This window comes from Furipterus horrens, unplaced genomic scaffold (assembly GCF_987537825.1).
Source record: "Furipterus horrens unplaced genomic scaffold, mFurHor1.1.pri manual_scaffold_4, whole genome shotgun sequence".
NCBI lineage: Eukaryota > Metazoa > Chordata > Mammalia > Chiroptera > Furipteridae > Furipterus > Furipterus horrens.
Window position 1 is genome coordinate 54,122,113 of NW_028327174.1, and position 12,330 is coordinate 54,134,442.

The 12,330-nt window shown below is 39.4% G+C and overlaps 1 protein-coding gene across 3 annotated transcripts in view; it reads right to left on the bottom strand.

Annotated features, from left to right (window-relative positions):
* Nucleotides 1-6,516: 6,516 nt before the first annotated feature.
* The window catches only part of CBX5 (chromobox 5), a 33,131-nt gene continuing 27,317 nt past the window's right edge, over nt 6,517-12,330 (bottom strand). For all 3 annotated transcript variants that reach the window (XM_090273305.1, XM_090273307.1, XM_090273306.1), the window contains exons 4-5: nt 10,878-10,978; nt 6,517-8,121 (exon numbers count right to left, since the gene is read on the bottom strand). In XM_090273305.1, coding sequence (XP_090129431.1) covers nt 7,971-8,121; nt 10,878-10,978 — 252 coding nt within the window. In that variant the 3' untranslated portion in view covers nt 6,517-7,970. The remainder of the gene's footprint in view (nt 8,122-10,877; nt 10,979-12,330) is intronic.

The following is a 12,330-nucleotide window of genomic DNA, read 5'->3' on the forward strand; positions in this document are numbered from 1 at the left end:
GTTGCGGAAACACATAAACTGCTTACTTTGGAACATTTACATTTAAAAGGCAAATGTGTATTATGTATGTGTGTATGTGCGCGCGCGTGTAGAACACGTGCTAAAAAAAAAAATCAAAAGCAGACATGTTTGGTTGAAATAAAACCAAGACACAACCAATACTCCCCCATAAACCAAAAAGCCCATAAAGAATTCAATTTCCCACTTTTCCACTCAAAAATCTGCCTACAAAGTGATTTGTTTTGCTGCTCAGATGGTACAGAGTGCTGAGAGAAAAACACAGCATCCTGAGTCTCTCAGATCCCATTCTCATGGGTAGGCCTTGGGCCACAGGCAAGTCAACTCCTGGCTACTTGGCAGGATGTCAGACAGTGCTCTCTCCATCCTCCAGAACTCCACAGAACCACCTGGGGCCATCAGTGCTGAGTGAACAGAGGAGCAGAGTCCACAAAGCAGAGGCAGAATGTGACAGCAGCACCCCTGGATCTTGTGCTTTTTCATGGGTCACACATTTAGGGCCAAGGAGAGGAAAAGGAGGAAGAGCCCCATAGAGAAGAGGAGCTGAGCCCCTAAACTGAGATGGAGTAAGGCTCTTGAGCCTGCACCTGGGCAAATAGTTATCAATACTTTCCCCAAACTAGAGGGAAAAAAAGGTCTGTCAGGTTCACACTGTGGACACTGTGAGAGTTGACAGAAGTTGAATGCAGTTAATTGGATGAGGCTTTGGGAGAGTATCGATGCCCAATTCTGAGTATTAAACATATCTCTAGAAAAAAATATTTTCCAACGTGGCTTTTTTGGTGGGGGCTGAAGGGGTTGTTTATCAAACCAGCTGGTTCCCATTGGGAGGTGGAATCTTGGGTACAGATACCACGAAGGGCTTCAGTGTCCCGGCTGTATGGGGGTCGGTTTGGGGAGTGATAAGCAACAATATATATCAAACCCACTGTCTATGCTTTGCTTCTGAGACAGTCTGAGTATGTTCCAAGTCCATGGGGCATGGGGCCTTAATTCCCAACCTGCAAAGAGAAACAATCAGTAGCATCCCTGCCTCATGATTCCCCAACCCAATGCTCTAGGGTCTGAAACAGCCACTTTGTAGGTGTGAGATGTAGAAAATACTACGTACTACGTGCCTTCCCTCAAAACATCTTAACTCTGGACTACTAAGACTCCAACATTCACAAAAACACTGTCAACATCTGAACTAGCAGCTTTGATGAGGGGTGGAGGGCAGAAAACTTTCTGAAGTCACTAAGTAGTTCCAAACTTGGGACGGCTCAGTGAGAACTAAAGCCTGTATCAGGCCTAGATTTCAGCTCAAAGTATCCTACATCAAGGACCCTATTCTATCAACTTTGATTTACAATGCCTCACAACACCCCTGTGAGGTAGGTCAGTATTATTATCCCCATTTGACAGATGGGGAACTGAGGCATTGAAGAGTGACTTGCCCAAGGTCAGTCATCATGAATCCGTTGAGATTGGCACATAGTCAGCATCCACTCAATTCTGTTCCACTCCCTAGAGCATCTGACTTCTTAGAATGCACTTGGGAGCAAAAGCCAGTAAGAACACCTCACTCTGCAAACTAGATAAATGCAATCAACCCAGAAGTATTAACTGAGGGTTATTAGTTATCTAGCATAATGCAAGGAAACCTTGGAGAAACAAACTTTCTGAAAAGATGGATGTCTTGAAAATGTAATTACATTTTAAACATTAGGTGAAGAACTAAGTCACACTGATTTCCCAAAGTTCTGTACTGAGTAACCCAAATTCCTAAAATCCAGAATGAAACAAGACCACGCTCAAGCAGGAAGATAAGAATCATTCCCAGTAGTGGTCTTGGTAGTGCTCTGAGCTGTAAGGTTGGCAGGGAAAGGTCAGCAAGAGCCATGACAGCAGCAACATCCTCTATAGGCTAAACTAGAAGTATAGGAATCCCAGCACCACTAACCATTCTGCAGCTTCTGGTCCCTCCCCAAAGGTCCTAGAAGACAGCGTCTTACCAACCTTTCTGGACTCAGCTCAACTTCAGGAGTTGCAGCATCTTCCTAAGCAGCTCAAGAGTAATGACATAAATGGTGACTCCCTACTTTTTATTACAGAGAAAGGGGATAAGGTATTCTCTATAACTAGTCATAAGAATCCTGTAATATTCTTTCCTCCTACCAGAGGCATAACCCTTTAACAAGAAAGGCAAAACAAAGAACACTTTTTCTTCCTCCTTTTGACTTACAGTGGATTCTGGTAGAAATCATTATGACCCTTATCCTAAAACGAGCGAAGGGGTAGGGGAGAGTGGGGACTAAATTTGATTTAGAATCAAATATTAAAGCTGTACCCCTTCGCAGTAGCCAGAGTGGCAAAACTCTACATACATCACAAGCTCAAAGAATGATCTATCCACACACAGTGTATGTTCACCACTGATATACTCTTATTTCCTGGAAGGACCAACCATTCCAAGACCTACATATAAACCTTTTTTTCACTGATTGCTGGTCACACTGAACAAGCCCAAATGATGATAAAGTTCAAGACTTATTAAAGTGGCAATAACAGTTCAGTTTCAGTCTGTATTGGAACTCCTCAAACTGTGACAAACTGGCCATTGGGGCCTTGGTCAACTGTGAGGGTCACATCTGCCAATGCCAGGGGACACCACACACAAAAAACCCTACAGAATGATAAAAAGTTCATTGCATTTAATCTGACCTAATTTCTTGATAATAGTTTCCTATTAGATTTTCTGATTAATACTGATGGCTCTTACCTAGGCTGTGATAATTAGGTTTTGATCTATTGTGACATTAATGATCACAATCAGTTGACTTTGAAATTGTCTTAATTAATGACTCTTCCCTTGAAGGCTGTCTCCAATGCAGTTTTGTCCCCTCCCACACCACCTTGTTTTAACTCCTTCTTTTACTGATCTCAGAGACAGATAGCATTTAGAGAATAACTTTCTTTCTATAAACCAATATTTTAAACTAAAAACATTTCTGACAAAGGAACAATACGATGTTAGGTGAAATGAGGATCGGGATGAAAAGACAAGCAAACATGCTGTCAATGAACAGGAAAAACAAATCTATCTTCAAAAACAGCCAGTCAAGCATGTTAAAGAGGCAATGGCAAGTTGAAGTAACTCTAGAAAGACAAGATGAGGTAGTTTAAAATTCAAGAAATGCAGCGCAAGCTAAAATAAACTATAATCGTTTTTATGAAGCTATCTGAAGAACCTTCACACTTTAGTTTTCCAGAAGTTATTCTAATTCTTGGGAATTCTGACTTCTAACAGTAGTCAACTCTCAATTATCCAGGCAGAGAAATATCTTTTTCTTGTGGTCAGAATGTTTTTCGGTAATACCAGACCTCCCCATAAATAGATTAAATTTAAAATTCCAGGGCATGTATATTCCTGGGAGGCTTCCCACATAATTGAGCCAAGTCTCTGCTTGGAAATCACCATCTTGAGGTGTTGAATAAAACTATACTGCCTAGCCCTGGCTGGCGTGGCTCAGTGGGTTAACACTGGCCTTCAAACCGAAAGGTTGCTGGTTTGATTCCTGGTCAGAGCATATGCCTGGGTTGAGGGTCAGGTCCCCAGCCAGGGGCATGCAGGAGGCAATCAATCAATGTTTCTCTCCCTCTTTTAAAACACAAACAAAAACTACATTGCCCAGAATAGATGCTCAGGTGTTAAAAGATGTACCTGAAGTCTTCATTTTAGCAAATATCGTCACTTCAAAATGTCCCTGTTTTAGGCTTAAAGCCAGCCTCTGTTAATTGCTCCAAAAGGGTTGAGAAAATGAAAAAGGTGTGAACAACCATGATAAAATGTCCATGATGAATAAATGTTACAGAACCCACAATAATGTAACACATAACTGGATCTGCAACAGTTAATACTATTCACAAACAAGGATTAACACCACCATAAAATACTTTGGCAGAGCCTAAAATAGGGACCAAAATCTTGAGTTCTCAATCCCTACTCACCTGTTATTGTCATTCAGTAATAGCAACATTTCTAACTAACCAATTGTTTTTATTTTCTGGAATAAAGCAAGTTCTTGCTGTGGTCCACCTATGGAGTTAATTCAGTTCATTCAAGGTCACAGGTCTTCTCCACATATGAACCATTAGCCTTCTACTTCAGAGCCATAAACTATATCAACAGCAGTCTCTGCCCCCAAATCAGAAATGTGTTATCTATTTGGAGTATTTGTTACACTGAATTAATAGTCAGTTTACCCCCACCAGTGTGAAAGTTCTTTGAAGTCAGGGACTCCATCTTTTTGAACTTTGTATCCCCTAAGCCAAAAAATGTTGAATGATATATGTACACTAATATGGCTGGATATGGATAGCTCAATACATATTAAATATATGCTCTTGGATGCAAGGCTGGTAAAGTCTATTTTTGAATACATAACTTTAACAATTAGTGATAAAGCCAGTATAAAACTGGAATGCACTGGGTCCAGACTTTTCTTGCTATAGGTATGCTTGCTTGGTGCTCTGAATACAAAGGTAGAGACCTCAACACTATACTTTTTACTCTAAAAATCTAAACCTAAAAAATGGAATCATGAATGCAAAATAAATTTTTCCTTTGACCTAATTTGTAAGAAACAATTTCTACATTTTAAATCTAATGACATAACCCTTCCTGGGGCTCTCATGTCATTGTGAAATAGTATTTTAGACCCCTAAATTCAAACCCTAAGGGCAGAGACAATCACTCTCCAACCCAAACACAGATCTGTACTTTAGGTGAGCTGGCCTAAACATGGCTCCAACAAAATCACAAGATGAAAATCCCAAGCACATTCCCCAAAGCCATATAATTTGGCCTGAATATAAAGTAAGTGCACAGCAGGGTGGCTACAGAACAGGAATAAAAAATTAGTAACTGCCCAAGCTATGAGAACAGGACCAACCTTTCATGAACAACAAAAAATAACACAGAGATACAGTTTGGCAGGGGTGGGGGTGGGGGGCACAACCGCCAAGAACCATGAAGACTTGAGTGTTAGGGAACACCACAGGTCCAAATGCTTCCTTGAGCAGACAAAACCTGATTGCAGGAGAAAAATGATATGGCTCTCTCTAGGTTAAAAATGGGTGCTTTCATCAGGGCTGATAATCCTAACAACTAATATTAATGTGAGGGCATCAGTCGGCACAGGGCTCAAAAAGCGGCTACACTGACCTTAGTAGACTCTACTGGGCAAACTCTACTACATTCTGTGAAAGGGATATCCTTGAATGCTGATTACTAAAGAAATTCATTATTAAAAAGATGTTTTGAAAGGACTCAAAACAGGAAAAACATAGAGCACCTAAGACCTAGCTAGATGTTAAAACTGCTTAGTCCATGACTACTAACTCATCTGAGAGGGAAAAAAAACATGAAAACAAGTTTCTGTTTGAGGATGCAATTCTCCAACGACCATTAACAAAAGCTGGAGGCATAAGGTGGTATCCTGTTTCCTTTCTGCTGAGGGCTGAAATCAGTATTGGCCTCTGGCTCCCTATATTCCTATAGAAGCACCTGTAAACAGGCAGGGAGAGGGAGAAAACAAAAGTTTAGGTGGCACTCAGTACAAGACCTTGATTCAATAAATTGTGGACAGAAAAAGATGAATAAAGAGTAAGGTATTAAAGGGGGTGATGATGAATAGATAATACTGGAGTTGATAAAAGAAAATCAGATTTTGATGAATATCTTAAATATTACCTGTAACCCTGACAAGCATGTGTCCCCAAGTTTCTCAGAATCATTCTCAGTACAAAATAATTTTGTTCACATTATAAATTTTGGCTTTAAAAATATGGTCACTGCAGTTTCCATGCCCACTGCTCCTAGGAGACACACATTAGCTACACGGATAAGCTGTTGTTTTTTCTACCTGCAAATTGAGACCCAGATAACCTCCTCAGAGGCTCTGGCCTACTTTTATCCAATCCTTGTCTACCCTAATTGATATCCTTGAACACCTGTATAACAAATTACTTCCTGACCACCCCTTCTTTAGATACCCATCAGATTAGTAGTAACAACTGTCAATTATCTAGCATTTGATCTAGGTCTTTAATTTCTTCAGAGTAAAAGAAAAAGGAGGTATGGGTTGTGAGTTCTTACCTAAATTACCATTCAGAAGGATTTTCCTGAATAATTTAAACCAAAATCTTCATTGTTCCAGTCTGTCATGTCACTGCCACCAACAGCTATATTCAACTGGGCAGTATAATTTTTGACATAATTTATACAAGCATACAGAATTCAACCAGCAGCTGAGCAGGGAAGTAATGTTACCAAATGCTATGAATGGGTATATGATTTGCATATTATTCAGCTCATCTGTTGACTAGAGCAATCTATATTCATTCCCCTCATTACTCTGAATAATCAAGAAATGGTTGACTGCTCCCTAGTCAGCTCTGTTCTAAAAATCAAAGCAACAACAAAATAACCTTGATGGTTGGTGAACTCTTAAAGAGTTAAGGCTATTTCAAGCATTTATTATTATTTCCTAAGCTTTGGGCTAGGACAAAGATGCGCAAAACCCTGCTACTTCCTTATTTTAGTCTTGATTCTCTAGCCCCCAACCCCCAACAGGAATAAAAGAGTAAAGTAGGGCATTTCTTAGGAGATGAAGACAGGCTATGTTCAGAAAAATAAATTCTCAATATAATTGCAAAACAGGAGGAAGCTAAAAGGGAAATATTTTGCTGAGTAGGTTGTGTCAACATGCTAATGCCAGGGCCTGTTACTCTCTCAGGTGATAAGTCTTCCATGGAAATGTATTTGTAAAAAGAAGATACAGGTCTAACAGTTTTAGGGTGAAAAAAGGAAGAACATTAATACTTTGGGGACTCTTGGCAAACCCAGGAGTCAACAAAGACATTTATGACTATAAATGCTATGAATATTTAAAATTGATAGTGTGGCCAATGGCTCCCCTCCAAGAATTCCCCATTAAAATAATGGCATGGAGGGGAAACTTGGGTCCACTGAGAAGTGAGGGTCAGGTTTGAAGCCTCTTTGGTTAACAGGAATGCTTTGGGAGGCCACAGAAGTTGGCAGGGTTGGAGGGTGCCTAGCACCTTGGCACAAGCAAGCACCAGGCAGTCACTCACACCTACATAAATATATAGTCCAAATGTGAGGGATGGAAGGAAATAATACATATATACCATATGTGACAATAAAGACAACTGTATCCTACCCCATCACCCTCATGTACTAACAGCTAAAAAGCTCCACAGTTAATCAGGTATTGCTAAGAAACAAAGCCAAAAGTCCCGGGACTAAAGAGGGCCTTGAGAAATCTGAATGTAAAATTTCAGCTCCTCCAAAGGATGGAGCTACTCTGGGAGGCTGGGTGAGGATAAACTACAGAGGGTGGCCCAGAAGACCACACCAGGAACCCTGTATTCCTGGGTAGAACTGAATGAAGTTGGGAAAGCCCCATAGGTAGGCAGCTGCTATTGGCTTTTTAAAAAGATGGGCAGCATCTTTTCCATCCCAACATCTCAAACAAAGGCTAGCTAGTCATCAACATGTTTTAAGAACCAAAATTCATCATCACTGTAACAAAATCTCCCAATCTAAAAAGTGACCAACCCTGAAAAGATCAAAACTGTAAAGTGATTAAAAAGTTAAAACGCATCTTGAGGTCACAGGGAAGCAGAAGAGATCAGGGCAAAGGAAAAAATTGTGGGAAATACACACAGTATATAAATTCCTGGTCTTCACAGAGAGACACTTATCATGAAATCAGACCATCAGTTATGTTACAAGAGAACCAATACCAACATTTCTCCTGTGGAGCACAGTGATAAGCACATTTTTTATGAATATGTTTAGGATAGAAGGGGTAGGTATAAGGGAGAGGAGGCAAGGAAGTGAATGTGTTATGTACAAAGAGAAATGACAGAGACCAGCCCCTCCTTTAGCTTTTTGCTGTTTCTTTCTCTTTGTTTTCCGCATCTTCGGGATATGCATGCCACGTCAGTCTCTCTTCATAAAATGCTATCACAATCTGTGGACATTTTACATTAGCTTCTTTCGCAAGAACCAGGTCTGCTTCATCTGTGTCTTTCCTGGAAAAAAAGGAATAGGAAGGAGACTTAAAAAGAGAGGAAGTAAGAGTAAAGTTTGTCCAAATATAGGTTTCTGTCATTATTTGAATTTAGCTAACTTGATTTCCTCTTCATCCTGATTTCAAAGTGAGAGGAACCCTACTAGTTCCTTATTTTCCTTTAAAAATTTTTTAAATTGAATTATTGGAGTCTAGTTCAAAATTTTCAAGGAGAAATTTAAGTAAATGAATTAAATTATGGTAGTTCCCCCTTCATCTGTGGTTTTGCTTTTAGCAGTTTGTTACCCAAGGCCAACTGCGGTCTACAAATATTAAATGGAAAATTCCAGAAATAAACAATTCCTAAGTTTTAAATTATGTGCTGTTCTGAGTAGCATGATGAAATTTCATGCTGTCTTGCCCAGGATGTAAATTATCCCTTCGTCCAGTATATCCACGCTATACATAAAGATATCATGACAGAGAGAGGGAGAGAAAGAGGGAGATCACATAACTTTGATTACAGTATATTAGTCTTTTTTATCATTATTGTTGTTAATCTCTTACTGTGACTAATTTACAAATTAAAATTGATCATAGGTATGTATGTATAGGAAAAAAACATAATACATACAGAGTTCTGTACTATCAGCAGTTTTTAGGCAGCTGCTGGGTGGCTGGGAGGTAGCAGGAGATGGGATTGGAATATACCCACCATGGATAAGGGGGGACAACTGTATTAATAACTACTGTATTAGTGAATATCATTTAACTACTACATCAGACAGAAAGAGAAATTTTCACAGCTAGAATTTAGTTGGAAAACATAGCAGGTTTAATCAAAGGACTGAAAGTTAAATTATATAAATTCTGCTCCCAGAATTTTTATTTGTATGTGTGAGCATGTGAGTGAATACGCAATAAAACCTACATTCATCCCTATTGCTTATGCATAAATTGATCAATCCAGTTTCTGGATCATTTAAGTGAAAGCGTCCTAATCCTTCTCATCTTGTGGCCTTTTAAACATTCTTTATCCTTTTGGTCAGAACTGTGGATTGGAACAATAAGAAAGCAGAAATTTAAGTCAGAAACTGTACTTATAAGAGGGAGAATAGGAAAAATGTAAAATCTAGTACTAAAATGAAATGTGGGAATTAGCTGCACATTTCAGTTATCCAAGTTACACAGGCTCTACTACAATGTACAGCAAAAAAATCTATCAAGTTCCTTAACCAGGATTCCAAATGAAGAAAAAAAATTTAATCAGAATTCCACTGAAAAGGAGCAGGAGAATAATAGCCTCATAGGACCCCTGTACAAGCCCTTGCACACCCACTCCCTTAAGCATTAACCCCTAGGGATAACATCTCAGTTGTGTTTCGGATCCAGGCCCAGAAAAGCAGCAAAGCCAGACAAGGGATGCCATGACTGACCTCAGGACCAGCTGCATTCTATAATGACCAGCCCCCAACCCTCCCACCCCACCTCCCGCTCTGGTGCCAACCAATCAGTGGAGACCAGGACCCTAAAAGGACATACCTGGAAATCTGATATTATATTGAGATCCTCCCCTGGGACTGCCCCTAAAATCTCCACCCTTAAAAGCCCTTAAGATGGAGAATCCAGCCCACTCTCCCTCCACTTTCCCAAGGTGCATTACCTTAACCTTTCTCCCTACTAAACTCCAAGGGCCCTTCTTTTGTTTGCCTCTGTAACTTGTTTCCTGAGCATATTTCTTCTACCACTAACTTCTACCTCTGTGACTTTCTAAATAAACTTTCTCTAATAGTTTGAAAAGAATTCCACTGAAATGTGAGCAAAGACAACTACCACCTTGTTTAAACAACTGAGATGTTTAATTCATACAGGTAAGTATTATGGATGAGAAGAGGATGGGGAAAACCCACAGTTTTTTTAGAAAAGATATTCAAATTGGAACTGTGGTGAAAGTGCTAGTTAGTATGTGACTATAAATCATAATACATACATACGACTGAGTGAGAAAAGCAGTCAATACAGCTCCTTATTTCTGAAAGAGTATAGTGATTCTTCAAAAATAGGCTTTTGGGTAATTTAGCAGCAAAATTATAATAAAATAAAATGTTAAACCTTTTAATTATACAATGTTTAAGGTGATTAGCTTCATTAGTGGCACCATAGCATGAACTCTCTATTTAGAGACCAAACCTAAATCATAAGCTCAGAACACTTGAATACCGGAGGCACTGGGAGCCAGACCATAAATCACCGTCTTTTAGAAACCAAATTGAGGGGAAGTAACTACATTTTCCTCTGAGAGCCATTCTCTCTACCGGATGAAATAACTTGTGCTTTGGCCAGTATTATTCTTAATGCTTTTTGTTCAGATTATTTTTCTCTTTTAGACATTATTCAGTGGTCTTGGTCCTCGGTTGATGGCAGAAAGCCTTACTCCTATCCCATGGCCACCAGCTCATGGTCTGATTGTAAATGATTCAGAACTGTGTAAAAAAATGATTAGGTCATGTCTATATGTTTTCTACCTCAAATATACTTCTTTCTGGTATATGGGCTAATATAATATAATTTGGCTTAATACCAAAGCTTGAGAATGTCTTGAATTCATTCCAAGCCATAATTCCCATTTAGTACAGACAGCTGGTGTCAGTTAAAAGATCCTTGACAATCAAAATTCTTGGTTAGGGAATAGTCTTCCCTCCCTATCTTCCATACAAATTCAAGTCACTGGCCAAAAAAAACCCCCACAATTGTAAACTAAAACCCAGTCTCTCTCACCATTTCATTAGAAACATTAAATCGCCACAGGAATCTGTCGCCCCAATGATCTTTTCTGGTTCCAGTCCTCTCTCAAAGCCCCGAGCGATATCATTGCTTTGCTATAAATAGAAGATGAAGAAACATTAAAAACCTCCCTCTCAGCTTGAAAAAGCACAATCTAATTTAAGATCACCTGATACCATTTTTTAAAAAGACTTTATTTATTTTTAGAGAAAGGAAAAAGGGGGGAGAAAGAGAGGGAGAGAAACATCGATGTGTGAGAGAAATACTGATCGGTTGCCGGTTGCACATTCCCCAACTGGGTACCAGGCCCACAACCCAGGCATGTGCCCTGAAAAGGAATCAAACCAGCAACCTGTTGCTTTGTGGGAGGACGCCCAACCAACTGAGCTACCCCAGTCAGGGCTCACTTGATAACCATTTTTGTCACCAATTCATAAAATTCTTAAAAATTAAGACGTACAATACTGGGCCACCTCTTGACAGTGATGCAAAAAAATATTTTTGCAACAAGATGCCCCTAAAACTCTTTAATATCCATTAAAATATTATGGAGTCATCATCTGGGAACTCCTCTAATCCAATCTCCTTAATGATATATATTAATTATCCATTAATCGCTTCTGAAATGATAAACAAGTCCATGAAACAAGTCCGTGTTTACCCAAACTAAACCCTTTTTCATATTATAAACTTCAAATATACCAAATTTCTCAATCTTTATTTTTTCAGACTTTTAGTTTACCTTAAAATGACCAATATTTTTAATACTTCTTTTCACAGTCATCTATATTTATGAAAGAACAAAGGCAAGAATGATTCAAGAAAGTACCATAAAACAACAAATTTCTTTCATAGTTCAAATACTACAATTACCCATGCATTTAGAAAAGAGATCCTGGTCTGTATCTATCTGCTTCTGACGTAGATGAGTATGAGTCATTGGTGTTTGAGAACAGAATTGGACAGTGATTTAAAACAAACTGATTATTCTCCAGGGGAGTATTCAAATTTGGTCAAAATGCAATGATGCAGTCTAGACAAGGAGCACAGGGTCTGCTTTAGGTGTGATGGCACTGGTGAGAACAAAATGGCAAAATTTTATACTAAGTAGATGATTTTAAAGATTTTATTTATTTATTTATTTTCAGAGAGAGGGGAAGAAGGTAGGAAGAAAGTGAAGGAGAGAAACATCAATGTATGGTTGACTCTCGCATACCCCCAACTGGGGACCTGGCACACAACCCAGACATGTGCCCCAACCTGGGATCAAACCGGTGACCCTTTGTTTCGCAGGCTGGCACTCAATCCACTAAGCCACACCAGCTGGGGCTTATTTATTTTTAGAGAGGAAAAGGGAAGGAGAAAGAGAGGGAAAGAAATATCTATGTGCAAGAGAAACACTCCATTGGTTGCCCCGCCGGGGGACCTGGCCCACAACCCAGGAATG